General features: G+C 37.4%; 1 protein-coding gene across 2 annotated transcripts in view; it reads right to left on the bottom strand.

Moving 5' to 3' along the window:
- lrch4 (leucine-rich repeats and calponin homology (CH) domain containing 4) overlaps positions 1-14,281 on the bottom strand; it is a 44,594-nt gene extending 30,313 nt beyond the window's left edge. Inside the window, exon 1 of one of the 2 annotated variants that reach the window (XM_051899683.1) lies at positions 13,880-14,281. In XM_051899683.1, coding sequence (XP_051755643.1) covers positions 13,880-14,051 — 172 coding nt within the window. In that variant the 5' untranslated portion in view covers positions 14,052-14,281. The remainder of the gene's footprint in view (positions 1-13,879) is intronic. The other variant, XM_051899685.1, reaches the window with a different exon arrangement.
- Positions 14,282-14,418: the final 137 nt, after the last annotated feature.

Raw genomic sequence — 14,418 nt, 5'->3', positions numbered from 1 at the left:
GAGTGAATGAGTAACAGCAGCATGACAATAGCAGTGAAAGCATGAATACTGGCCTGAGCCGAGGGGGTGATGGAACAAAAACACACGGGCCAGAATGACTCAACACATTCAACAGAGCAAGTGTGTGTATGTGTGTGTCAAGCACACAAGTGCTACTCAAGCACATCAGTGAATTTTACTGTCAGAAAAAAAGCTGATTATTTGACCTCACAAGCACTTTAGAGAGCTAGAGTGCACTGACCGAATCGATCAAAACACCAGTGTGTGCCACGTCCTTTTCATTATTCCTTGCTGCACTATAAAACTGAGGTTTATTTTCAGACCTCAATCTCCAAAGACTCTAACATATCATTGATGGAATCATATACAGTTCAAACACCATAATCCAACAGGACAGTCCTGATTTATACAAGCTTTTAGCAAATGTCAAGATCTAACAGTCTTAATTTCAAAACAACAGAAAAAAATAGGCAGAAAGCCTACTTAGAGCATTAGCAAGTTTCTGTTGTTTTTCTCTGAGAGACTCATTTTAAAAGATTTGTAGTTTTCTAAGGAAAATGTAGGTGGTGTGAATGGTTTTGATTCCACTTCCATTTTAATGGTTCAATTAATGAGTCACTTTTGAGGAAACGCCAAATAATGAATCCTAACTATATGAAATCATAGCCTACCATGTTTTGTTTAAATTATATATATGTACACATAATACTAATAATATAATAATACAAATAATAATGGTTCTTGGTTTCATTTAAGTTTTATTTTTTGATTTTATATTATTTGGGGTAACCAGTCAGTCTCTTTTATCACATTCAATTCAATGAGAATGTTTTTTTGTTCTGTTTAAGTTTTGAACTGGTTCTGAACAAGAAACATGTTGATTCCCAATCCTAGTGTTGCTCAGAATCTGTATGATGTACTTTCTTCAGTGGAAAATAAAAGAAGATATTTTGATTCAGTGTTTTTTTTTTCTCTGCAAGTCGATGGGCAGTTTGTTCAGTTATCAATATTATTCAAAATGTGTTTTTTTGTGTGTGTTCTGCAAAAGAAAGAAAAATCACAGGTTTGGAATGACATGAGGGTCAGTAAATGATGACAGAATGTTAATTTCTAGGTGAACTAACCCTTTATAATATTCTGGTCACTAGATATGGTAATGCAAGTCTAGGATTTTATTCCACGTAATTGTCTACCAGCCGATAAGTCCAGTCCATCAGAAAAGTAACAGCATACTTCTGCTCAACAAGCCACTGGATTTCAGGTACTCATTCATGTCACAAAAGAAGAGGAATGAGTTATTTGTTATTATGAGTTATTTGTAAAAGTTTAATACTTGCTATGGATTTACTCAAACCTGAATATGAGGAACAGTATGAGTGATGTTTTAGAAAACTCATGCTTAGGGAGTGTCCAATCTCTTCTGTGTGAAGTATTGCCAATTACAACAGTAAAAATCCTTAATGGCATAATCACTTCATTTGTGGAGTCTATGGGACGTTGTCTTCAAACGTTCTGAATGAACAGAGAGTTCTGTGTGCATCCTGTTAAATCGACGGTCAACGGCCCAGCACTTTGACTACAGTGTTATCTTTGTCTTTAAACATCGATGGAGGCCACAAAAGGTCAAGCCTATGGATTTAACCATCCAAACATTTAGGGGCCCCTCCAAGTTATCCCACACAATTCCACCAGTGTGGTCAGAGCCCTTTGTGTTCAAATACACCTCCATCACCTTCAAACTAGTGATTGTTCTCCTCTCTCACAAAACAGTTTTATGAAAATCCTAATTAAACATCCACATGTTTACTTGCTGTTTAACAGACACCTTCTAAACTGACAAGCAAGACAGTTAAGATGTTTAGACAGTTTAAAATGACCACAAGACAGTTCATCTGTAGCCACACAGGGTTAAGTGTCTTACTTTAGAGCTCAAAGAATACATCAGTGGTGATCAGGTTCTCTGCAATAGAAACAACCAACGCTCGAGTTACCAGCCCGGAAGATCCCATTTAAATTTATATGATCTGTTATGTCAAGTGACGTATGTACTTCACACTACAACACAGAGGACATGAAGGAAGCAGCAGCACTGATCATCCTTTGAATGCACTTTAACCTAAAATTAAGAACAAACCATTTACATTTTTATGAAAATGATTTTTCAAAAAGTATGGCTGTCCCACTGTTGTGGTGTCAATTTTCAGCACACAGCAATTCAGGCCATAATAAAAGATTTTGTTCTAAAATTAGTGTACCTGATATCATTAACTAAAACTACTAAAAAGAATTAACTGAAATAAAGCTGAAAAAAATAACAACACAAATAAAAAATGAAATATAAAAATAATAAAAACCTATTAATACTTACTTAGAAATACTTACATAATTAGAAATGTTGCCTTGGTAAACTAAGTGGAATAAAATAATATCAAATGTAAGTACTAAAAGTACAAAACTAAAACCAGTAAAAAAAATAAATTAATGCTAAATATTAAAAATTAATAAAACAGACAAAGTATCAAAACTTAAAATTAAAATGAAAACTGGAAAAATAGAAGTTAATTTAAAATATTAATATATAAATATAATAGTATAAATAATACTAAAACAACACTGCTAGAGCTTGAGATTATGAGATAATGAATATGAGATGTGATGTGTGAAGAAAACCAGGTAAATATCACTTATCACTAACATTTGTGCATAATTTCTGGTCAAGATGTAATTTTGTCAAATTACGCAAAAAGTCTGAAAATATTTTGTTATTGTGTGTTTTGGGATGCATAAAATGTTGTGAAATTAGCCATAGCAAGAAAAAGTAGTTGGCCATTTTAATGTAGTCAGAACTTTCATTATTTTATGGATAAAATAAGTAAAACTATTAGGTGCCATTTTTGTTGTGCTTCTTTATTTATTAGTTTTGGAAGTACTTACAGTTACTCTGATCCTATAAAGATGACTTTATTTAAGCAACACTTCGTGAAGTAAACTTAAATGGAGTATTTACTCTTAGCACATGCTAGGCTAAGGAAGCTAGTGTGTGTGTGTGTTTGTGTGCTTGTTTTCATGATTTATGAGGACACAAATATACTGGTATTACGACGTAAACATAAAATATGAGGACATTTCATGAGTCCTCGTATTTAAAATAGCTTTAAGAACATACTAAATGTTTTAAAAATGCAGAATGTTTTCTGTGGTGATTAGGTTTAGGAGTAGGGATAGTGTAGGGGGATATAATGTACAGTTTGTACAGTATAAGAACCATTACGCCTATGGAATGTCCTCACTAAGATAGCAAAACAAACCTGTGTGCGTGTGTGTGTATGTGTGCGTGTGTGTATACCAGCATCTATGCAAACTTTCCAAGCTGGCAGGCAAAGTTGTGGCGAAAAAAGACTTTGTATCAACAGCAAACTCAAGGATCTGTTGCTATACACCATAAACACAACTAACATACAACACAGAGGTTTAATGGGCAGGTTTGTGAAGGTAGAAGCATGTCTCGTGGTGTAATCAGATTATGTTGTGTTGTTCTGAGCCCTTGATCTCATTTCTGTGGAGGTGGTTCGGCGGTGACTCAAGACGCTTGAAGTCTCAGCCCTATACACCAGGAGCTTGTACAGTATCTGTTACACAAGACTGAAGAAGCGACAGTGCGGTGAAATCCTTTCAGGTTAGCGGATGTGTTCCGTTACCATAACAACCAAATCATCATATGTCAAAACATAATGCAGTGACTACCAAATGGGTAAAAAAACAAAAACAAAAAACAATTCCATACACATTAAAAGCAAAACCAGAGTCCAGAAAATCTACTGTATCCAGATGTCAAAATGAACTTTTCATAATCACCTGCCATTAAGATTAACACTATATTAATTGATTAGTCCTTAGTGTTAATACCACAACATGCATGTTAAGTACTCACAAACCATGTGCATGTAGGCTACTTTTTAATTTTCATTTAAATAAATATACCTAAATGCGTGTACTGATACTTTTCAGCGGTAACACTTTAGTATGGGGAACAATTCTCACTTTTAACTAGTTGCTTATTAGCTTGCATTTTACTAGAATATTAGCTGTTTATTAAAGCACATATTAATGCCTTATTCTGCATGACCTTATTCTACACCCCTTAATCCAACACAATACCTAAACTTAAATGCGACAACATCTACCTTACTAACTATTAATAAGCAGTAAATTACGAGTTTATTGAGGCAAAAGTCATAATTAATAATGAATAGGTGTTCCTCATACTAAAGTGTTACCTTTTCAGTTAACTGTATTTTATAATGTAGGCCATGTTTACTATGAATTTGTTTACCATTCATTTGTAAACTGTAAAAAACATGTATTTGTGCTGAAATTGATTAAATCAATTAATCATGAACATTTCTCCTAGCAACCACCCAAAACATTGTAGCAATGTCACACAACAGGATACTAAAATCCACTCCGAACACCTCAGCAACCACAAGGCAACTCCATGGCAAACAAACACCCTCGCATTTTGGAGTTTTGCACGGACAAGTACAACAACTCATAGTCTACTGCAGAGCAGCTTCGGCCAAACTCACTAAAAACAATCAACCAACACTAACCGTCAGTGTGATAATCCTCAATGTTCTCTAATCTGAGATCTGGTGTGGTCTCCCTTGCGCTCGACCGAACCATGTTCTCAAGTACACACACACACACACACACACACACACACACACACACACACACACTATAATCATCCCTAGAGCTTCTCTAAAGCCTAGTGGGAGATGGTGATTCTGCCATCTGGACACGCTTTACGTTACATAACTTATCAGGAGCTGGTGTTCATCAAACAGTTGAATCTCAATCAGACTTGAACTTCCATATCCTATCGAGTATGATTATGTGGAAAGGAGAGGAGTGGATTTCAGATCAGATATCGAGGCACTTTATGAACGTTGTGTTCATTTAATACGATCATGTGAGGAGTGAGATCAGATGTTAGCACAGAATGTGTGCGTTTCAATGGAGCATGGCATGGTTCAGAGAACATTCAACAAACATTTACACCTGGACATGTTTTCTCATTTTTCCCAATAGTTGTGCGTTCAGCAACACACAAAAGCAGCACTGATTCATCTAATTTCTGCTACTTTAAAAAAAATAAAAATAATTAATGGCTTTTAAAATATTCTCTCTCTCTCCCTCTTTCTCTCTCTCTATATATACTGTATATATATACACACACACACACACACACACACATTTTGCTGTATGTCATTTCTGTAATAAAGCATAAAAATACCATAATATGTTTGCAGATATTTAGAAAACATGCTAAGTTCACATACTTGTTTCTCTGAAAAACAATAATACAGGAAGTTATTGTACTTTGAAATGTGTGTTCCATGTCAAAATGTCTGTTTTTGTTTTGGTCTGTGATCCCGCCCGCTGCCAGTTTACGCAATAGTATTTCGACACCCCGGGTTGCCAGTTGGCGGTAAACTGTTAGATTCTACCTGTCCGAAAAAGCCATCCATCTAAAATTACCAGAAGTATAATCAAAACCGGATAAATATTGGAGATACGTTTGAGAGTTGGAAAGAGCATTTTTGGTCATACAGATAAGTAATACATCATTCAAAACTGTAAAGGGTCTACTTTTATTTGTTTAAACTCACAATAACAACAAACAAAACGCTGTGCTTTTGTAAAATAAAATAAAAAAAAACGAACAGAATGCAATTTCCGCCATCTCAGCCTTCGTGAACTAGAGCGCGTCACAAAAATGAACCGAAACTCAGTGTATTATATGTAGGCTACTTGCCACACAGACATGAGAAATATATCTAAAGAAAGTTTAAAGAACAAATCGAAAACAAATACTCTGATTATATAATCCGTATGAAAGGTGCATTTCTCTCTAAAGGCAAGTCCACTATGTCACCATCGTCAAATTCATCTTTGCAACTGATGCAATTTAATTCAGCAAAAAAAACAAAAGATTCTATTCACAAAACAGACATCACAAGTTTCACGCTACACATAAACAATATCTAGAAAATTACATATTTGAGCACAGCATAACTAGAATATAGTACAAAATTTCTGTGTCTTTAAAGTTTTTATTAATTTCCAGAAAAACAGATAGATAAACGGGAGCAAATTACAATGCCCAGCACATGACATGCAGAAACAAAAAAAGATATTATAGCCATGAATTAGGAATGTATTACCATGACTGTGTGGCTACATTTTATGAATTTGTTCCCTCGTTTTAGTCACGTTGTACTAATTTGTCCTCTCATTTGAATTTAATTAAATCTGGGCCACAATTTAACTAAAACAAGGGAACAAATTACAATGTGGCCATGATTTAACTAAACGGAGAGAAATAATTCATAAGTTGTGGGAACAAATTATTATTTATAGCTACCTTAATTATATCTTATATCCCCCCACCTACGTCATGTGCAGGGCTCAATATAAAATACCTCTACAATTGAAAAATTAGTTTACAATCCTTAAAAAAATGGGATAAAGTCCATTCGAGACATACAAAACTTCAATATTGTGAATGCATTCATTTCACAACATACTAAAACCTCATTGCAACTGCGTAAACAAGGCATACAGGTTCACACAATAACAGACATACAATAACAGCAGAAAGTTCCAGCCATCCCAACACAAGTTAAATAAAAAAATGTTACAGCAAAAATAGCTCTACAAGGAATAACTCTGCAATAGGAATAAATCTAAGACCTCCTGTGAGTCTGTAACTGTTTCTGCTGCAGAAAGAGTGAGCATGATAATACAGCATCTGTGTGATTTCAGTTTCAATGAGTGACAGCAAAACCTCCTTCCTTCTCATTTTACATTATAACTGATATCCGTTAAAAAAAAACGATAGCAATTATACGCCAAGGGTTTCTAGCTGTGCTCCTCTCTTGAGATTTGAGACCTTCTGACCATCTGTTGTGCTTTAAAAGTGTGAGTGAAAAGAGAGGAAGAGGAAGAGAGCGAAAAAGAGGGAGGGAGTAGAGCCGAGAGTTTGTCGCTGAGGAGAAGCAGAAGTTGAAGTTGAGGAGCCCACATCCGGTGTGTAGTGGAAATGCAACTGCAAGGGGAAACAGAGCAACACTGTGCAACAGTGAATCTGACACAGCTGGTGGTGTAGACACACTCCAGTTCTCACTTACATAGAATTATGTGCATTTTTTACATATGTGCACTGCAGACGTGTTAAATGACCACGCGCATTCATGCAAACACAGTCTCCAACAGCTGGCACATAAGGGAAGCACATACTATTTCAAAACACAGCTGGCAAACACTCAAAAGAATGACAAAACAGACAACCAACACACACACAAACTTGAAATTGTGCCTAGCAGAGCTGAATTCATAAATCCTCTCCAACCCTGAATCTGAGATGCTCATTTGCATAGGCAAAATATGACCTCTTGTTTAATATTCATCAGTAATGTGCCAGGTTGACCACATCCTAACATAGCAGGAAACGCTTTCAAGCATCAGGGTCTATCTGAATGACCTATAAAACATAAGGGATCATCTCAAAACTGAGTGAACTCATTAGTTTTTTTAGATTTTTTGCTAACAACAAATGTGAAAAGATTTTGTTGTATAGATGTGCTGATTTGTTGCATAACCCGCATGAACACGTCAACTTTCCCATTAAATGGTCATTGTGTCACTGTGTATAAAGGCAGTCAATGTCATTTTTACTTCCTGGTTTCAGTATATAACATGAATGTGAGGGTGTGGACTGGACCTTTCAAACAGTTTCAGTCCTAAAAAGAACCTGATTTAAGATGCACAGGCACACTGCAATCTAATGCATGACAGCATTAAAAAGTACATGGTCAAAAGAAAAAAAGGAAGATACAATGCCACCAACGCTTTATCTGGAAAAATGGTGCATTCAAACCGCCCATGCAAACCAACCGGGAAAGTGCCCCTCCATATTTCTAAGTAAAATGGATTATGAATGCAACTTTCACAAATGTATTTTTATCTTTGATAATCAAGCTGCACAGCTGTTATGGGTAGAAAAGGTGTTTGTCTAAATACTGTAGGAGAAATCATGAATGTGTGTCTAAATTTATTCAGTCAAATCAAGTCTCATCTTCCGCAGATCTTTTGCTCCCATTCTGTCATCATCTACCCACCCTCTTGTTTCTCTAAACCCACAGAGCACAAAATGAGTTGTTTTTAAATAAATAAAAGTTTCATGTAACCAAATAAAATGAAATAAATAGGTCAGTCACTGTTCACTGAACCCAGGACTAAACAAAAGTGGTAATTTGCACTAATGAGTCTAATGAGGGGTAGTGCACCCAAAAATGAAAATTCTGTCATTAATTACTCACCCTCATGTCGTTCCAAACCCGCAAGACCTTCATTCATCTTCAGAACACAAATTAAGATATTTTTGTTGAAATCTGAGAGCTTTCTGGCCTCCAATAGACTGCATCATTATTACCACTTTCCATGTGACTACAGTGGTTCAACCTTAAAATTATGAAGTGACGCTGTTCACATAGTAAACATAGTGCAGCTCTTCCGTGTTCTACATTAGAATGCCAACTCAGTATTGGCCGGCTCCCGCGTCAGCATCACACGCATACGTCGTGCTGCTCACGTAAACAGCGTCTGCCAATAATGAGCCAGCATTCTGACGTAGAACCCGGAAGAGCTGCACTGTGTTTACTGCATGAACAGCATAGGGGACTGACATGGAAGAGAAGAAATTGTTCAATAACATCGTTATTTTTGTTTTTTGCACATAAAGTACTTTGTCACTTCAGAATTTTATGGTTGAACCACTGTAGTCACATGGAAAGTGGTAATAATGATGCAGTCTATCGGAGGTCAGAAAGCTTTCGGATTTCATCAAAAATATCTTAATTTGTGTTCTGAAGATGAACAAAGGTCTTACGGGTTTGGAACGATATGAGGGTGAGTAAATAATGACAGAATTTTCATTTTTGGGTGAACTAACCCTTTAAATGGTCTAAAACAGCTTGATTCATATGGATTACTTTTACAATGTCTTAATGAAATTTTCAAAGCATAAAAGTTTTGGTGGAATGGACGTTCAATCGAGGGACAGAAATCTATCAGGTTTCATGAAAAAATATATTCACATATATGCTACATACATGTAACATGAGCAGTTTTTGATTTAAATTAGGCCTAGATTGTGTAATTTCAAGATTTAAAGCAAAAACAGTCTTACTTTAGCTTTGTGAAGTTACGCATAAAACATACCTGCAGAACATACTTGCTGAATGAAATTGCAAAATTCACTGTCTGACAGTAGGTGGCGCTTATGGAACATTAGTAATATAGCGTTTCCTTTGTTTCCGCTGTACACAAAGCAACTGTGCTTATAAACTCTACTTTAATAGGCATTATACGAAGGTAGAGGAAAAGAAAATGCCATGGAAACTTTTCTGAAGACAGTCAGTTCCCTTCAGAGATACATTCATATAATCCCCCACCCCCAATTCAATATTTTTTCTTTCTTCCAATATTTTGAGCATCGCAAACAGTGAGCTTGCTGTACCTGGTACAGTATTTGCTCTGCTGGCACATCTGTGCTCTCCTCTCGTCTTTGCATCTGTATTCAGCGCGCCCCGTCTCTGGCCTGCGTTAATGTCCTGTTTACAGACTATTTCCACACAAACAACATTTTGGGAAGTTATTGCAAGGCAGTTTGTGTGGAAGTCCAGAACAGAGATTAGTCAAAATAAAACAAACCGGTCAACCGGTGCATCTCTATATAAAGGTGAGTGAATAGTGGCAGAATTTTCTTTTATTTTGGGGTGATCTATCCCTTTAAATTTGGACAGATTCTGACTGGCTGTCAATGTTTTTATCATTCTTCAGCTGGAAAAAAAAAATCATTATAAAAAGCAATTCCAACGATATCGACTTTGCTACTCTCATAGAATTACAATGATTATTAAAACTTTATAGTTATCATTATAGTTCTTTGCAACTTCAAAGAGTGTTCATTTATTTAGTCATGTCTTATCTCGTGAGCCATGAGGCCTATGAACATCATGAATCATCATGGGGCCTATAAACCTCAACATCATGAGGCCTATGAACATCATGAATCATTTTTACAGTAAGTATTTGTCTATAAATTTCAAAAACAATATTATTTTTACAAAAGAATGTCTAGAAGTTTCTAATGATTGCTGGCCACAGTACTGAACAAACAGGCAACTGAATCAAAAGGCAAAACTACAAACTACACTAAATGCAAGTCTGAATGTATGCCAAAAAACTGGACCATTATTAGGCCAATATCCAGACAGTCCAGACTTTCACTACCACAGACACAGCCATGCCTACAGGCTAATAGCGGACAGGAAACATTACTGATGGGGGATAACAGATCAATGGAAATAAGCCATGAGGAGAGTGTCTTGTAGAATGTAATCTGGGTCATCTCTTCTGAAAATCATCCAAACTACCCCAAATTGAAGACCTTCTACGATGACCTGGATAAAAGGGAATCTTCACCCGACCAAGAAAAGAAAGAAAAAAACAAAACAAACAAGAGATCTAACAGAAATGGAGAGAGCACGTGGGAGAGAGAGAAGCCTGCCTCAGACAATGGAGGAGGGGTTTTGCCGAATGGGTCTCCAGTTGGGGGGAAAGAGGAGGGTCCCTATTTCGGGAATATCATAACAATGGGAGCAGCCCACGAGCCCATTTTATCAAAAAAAAAAAAAAAAAAAAAAGCCTCTCTCCCTCCCCTCTTTCTCTCAGCTGCTGTGAGGCTTAGTTGTGGTATGGAGAGTGTGTGCCTCTGAATGAGATACTGTGTTACGGGCTACACGACGTTCATGCCCCAGGCATGCTCACAAGTGTGTGGGAGCTGGATGGAAACAAATATTTTCATCTACAACGCACCCACCAAAAAACTTTCACTGTGATTTCATTTGGAGGATCATCTTGGTGCCCATGTTCAGAGAGCATTCTCCTCCCAGAGCTGCTTCTACGGTGGTCCTTTTGTTTTCATAAACTCTTATCTTAAGCGTTCTCTACATCCATCTTTCAGCACCTCTTTTAAATAACTAAATTTATTTCATTTCTCTGGGACGGTGAAAAGAAAGTCTTGGACGTCATCTCACCCTAAAGTGCTGAGGCACAGTCTAGCTTGTGTTATTGTTGTTTGGTGAAGTCAACAGTAGCTGTATTATTATTCAGGTTATGAGTCCTGGAGTAATTTTAGATAGCGCCAGCTTCAGTTTGCATCCAGCCTTTGCAATGTTTTTAAGTGATTTTAAGTGATGTGACACGTGGCGCCCGGGAAGTGATTGGGGGTTAGGTGCCTTGCTCAAGGGTTCCTCAGTTGTGGGTAATGAGAGTGGAAGACAGCGCTGTTCATTCACTCCCCCTACCTACACTTCCTGCCAGACTCGAACCACAAGTCCGACTCTAACCATTAAGCCATAACTGACCCAAAGTTTTCAGGTGACGCTGACAATTGTAAAGATTTCAGATGATGCAACTTTGGACTGACACAAATATTATCCTAATATTGTAATTTTATCCTTATCATATAATCAATATTCACTATACAAATAAACTTAAAATTGTGTAGAATGAGTACATCTGTTTTTCAGGGGTCTTGGTGGATTGATGAGACTGGGATTTGTTTTCCATCACCGAACTGGACCTACAGCAAGACTGAACCCCTGACCTTCCTGAGAGGAAGTTAGTCTTTGGAGAGCAATATTCAGGAGAGAAAGTATGTGTAGACTGAGGCGAGTATAAGAATAAACCAAGGCCTATCAATCCTTGCTTCAATAGGTCTCTTACCAAAAGAGACACTATCATCTTCCTCCTACCTTCAAGCACACTTAAAATACACATTGCAACTGCAACCTGTAATATGTGAGCAACACCTAGTAATCATTCTCCACCTTGACAGTAGGTGTGTCTAGGGAACATGATTATTATGGCATGATTTTTTTTATTTTAACACTGGGACTATGCTTAGATTTCTAGCATTCACAGTATGGAAGTTTCGGGCCTAGTTCTCTTAAATCAGGGGTGTCCAATCCTGCCCCTGGAGGGCCACTGTCCTGCAAAGTTTAGCTACAACCCCAATTAAACACACCTGAACCAGCTAATCAAGGTCTTACTAGGCATACTAGAAACTTCCAGGCAGGTGTGTTGAGGCAAGTTGGAGTTGGACAGTGGCCCTCCAGGCCCGAGTTTGGAGACCCGTCTAAAACTGTTCCACATCCTCGGACTGATCCCAAACTGTGGCTTGGATTTCTGAGAGTCAGACGTACAGTACGGTTTCCAAGGCAACGTACTTATCCATGCAGAAAATTGATGTGAAAACCCTCCACAGAAAGATGAAATTAGACCATAACTGGATTTTGACATACTGAACTATAGTCAGTGCCTAAAGGATTACATCAGTGGTATCAATATAAGTCAATATTTTGAGAAAAGATTCAAGATTATGAGGTGGGAACAAGTAAAAACTACATTAATTGACTACTAATCTGAATGTGTTCCTCTAAATTACCATTTTGCACATCATTTTCTGATTGAAGTATATTTTTTGGTTAAGCCTTTATTCTGGAAAAGTATTTGATTATTCCTGTGTACAGGTTATCAGCATATTCAAAATGAACTAAGACATGTGCATTCATTTGTTCCAGGAGAGGCTTGTTCTTGCGGTTTATTATGCTGCATTTAATTTAATGAACTCTAAACAATTCTCATTCAAGTCCTTAACAATGGCATACCACAGCACAATGAATTACTAAACGCAGGCCTTCTCATTGCTTGTGAGAAATATTTCGACTCACTGAATGACCATGGTTTGGTCACATAAAAAAAACAATGTTTAGTTAAAATAAATACTCCACATCACACAAAAATCTGATTATACAATAAACTGGAATATTGTCTTAACTGGGTTATGACAATCTTAATAAATGTGTTTAAATGATCATTACATAATCAGTATATAAATATCAGAATATTCCCGTGCATGGAAATTCACATGGTTTTAGCACCATTTATCAAACCTAAAAAGCTGTAAATGCATTTGAATGCATTTTACAGCAGAATCCATTTCTAACTTGTCAATAACCCCAGCTGTGGGTCACAAAGTTACAAAAAGAGTTTCAAGAACTGAAATGCACACATGCAGCAGATATTATCTTGCTAAATAATAAATGCTCTGCATCAACTCTATAAGACTTGAGAGCATGTGCGTGTGGGGGTTTGTATGGCTCAAATACAAACTGCTTTATAGCCACTTTGTATGAAAGAGGAGCAGATGGTCATATTAGTGCTGCTGGCAAGATGAATCTCAACAAGCTTCCTACCAATGAGAGTGCAATCAAAAGAGCTGACTACAACATTAACATATACTGCTGGGTTTACACTGCACTGCGATCAAATGTAAAGTTTTACAGTGGGTCTGTGGTAAGATGGCTCAGCCTGAGTGTAGCTTCCACCTCAACAACAGGAAGAGAAGCACAGCGCAGATGTCTTCAATTTCTAAAGCAAGCACATCAGTCTCAAACTCAACAACCTGACTTTAAAAACACAATAAGTTGATGTATGGTCAGTGATTTAGTTATTTATAAACGAAAGCGAGAACTGAAATGAACTTATCAGATGATCGGCTTCCTACTAAGATCATTAAAGTGAAAGATCCGCTTTTTCTGGGTCGGGCGTGATGATGGTGGTGGTGCTCGTGCACCCCTACAGAAGGGGCGCAGGTGAAGAAGACACTCAAACAAAGGACATTAAATGTACTGATACATTCCCTCCCCCTTCACTGGTCCCCCTGACTGCTTTATTAAAGTCTTACCTGCGTGTGTAATGTCGGACAGGTCATAGTTCTTGGCGGTGCGGGGGAACTCTTTTAGTTTACGGTTGGACAGGATGAGCGCTCCGCTGGACGCAGCCTCTTCCAGCGCCTTCTCCACGCTCCTGCTGGCCGCTACGGTCGCCGGCAGCTGGGCTCCATCCCCAGCAGCCATCAAACACTAAATATGACCCAAATCTTACTCGTTACAACGACAATCACCCCTTCTAAATCTCCATCTCCTCCAAAGCAGGTCCGATAACGTTTCACGCCGTAAAAGTAAGTTTTTGTACTCCAAAAGTGATGTAAAATCCAGTGATTGAGTAAAGTTGCGCGGTGAGTTGACAGTCCGCTTGCTGGAGGGAGCTGAGAACATAAGGGGCGGAGCTTACGGATTGAGCAAGTCTTGATTGACAGAGCGGACACACCCAGTACGTAGGAGCTCGGGAAATGAACACAAAAGCGCTGCTCTCATCGAAAGGGGGAAATGATAAAGTTTTTTTTTTTTTTTTTTTTCCGGAGATTTCGTAATATAAATTGTA

This window comes from Ctenopharyngodon idella, chromosome 7 (assembly GCF_019924925.1).
Source record: "Ctenopharyngodon idella isolate HZGC_01 chromosome 7, HZGC01, whole genome shotgun sequence".
Taxonomy (NCBI): Eukaryota; Metazoa; Chordata; class Actinopteri; order Cypriniformes; family Xenocyprididae; genus Ctenopharyngodon; species Ctenopharyngodon idella.
Note: the sequence above shows the minus strand (reverse complement) of the source record. Positions and strands in the feature narration are given on the sequence as shown.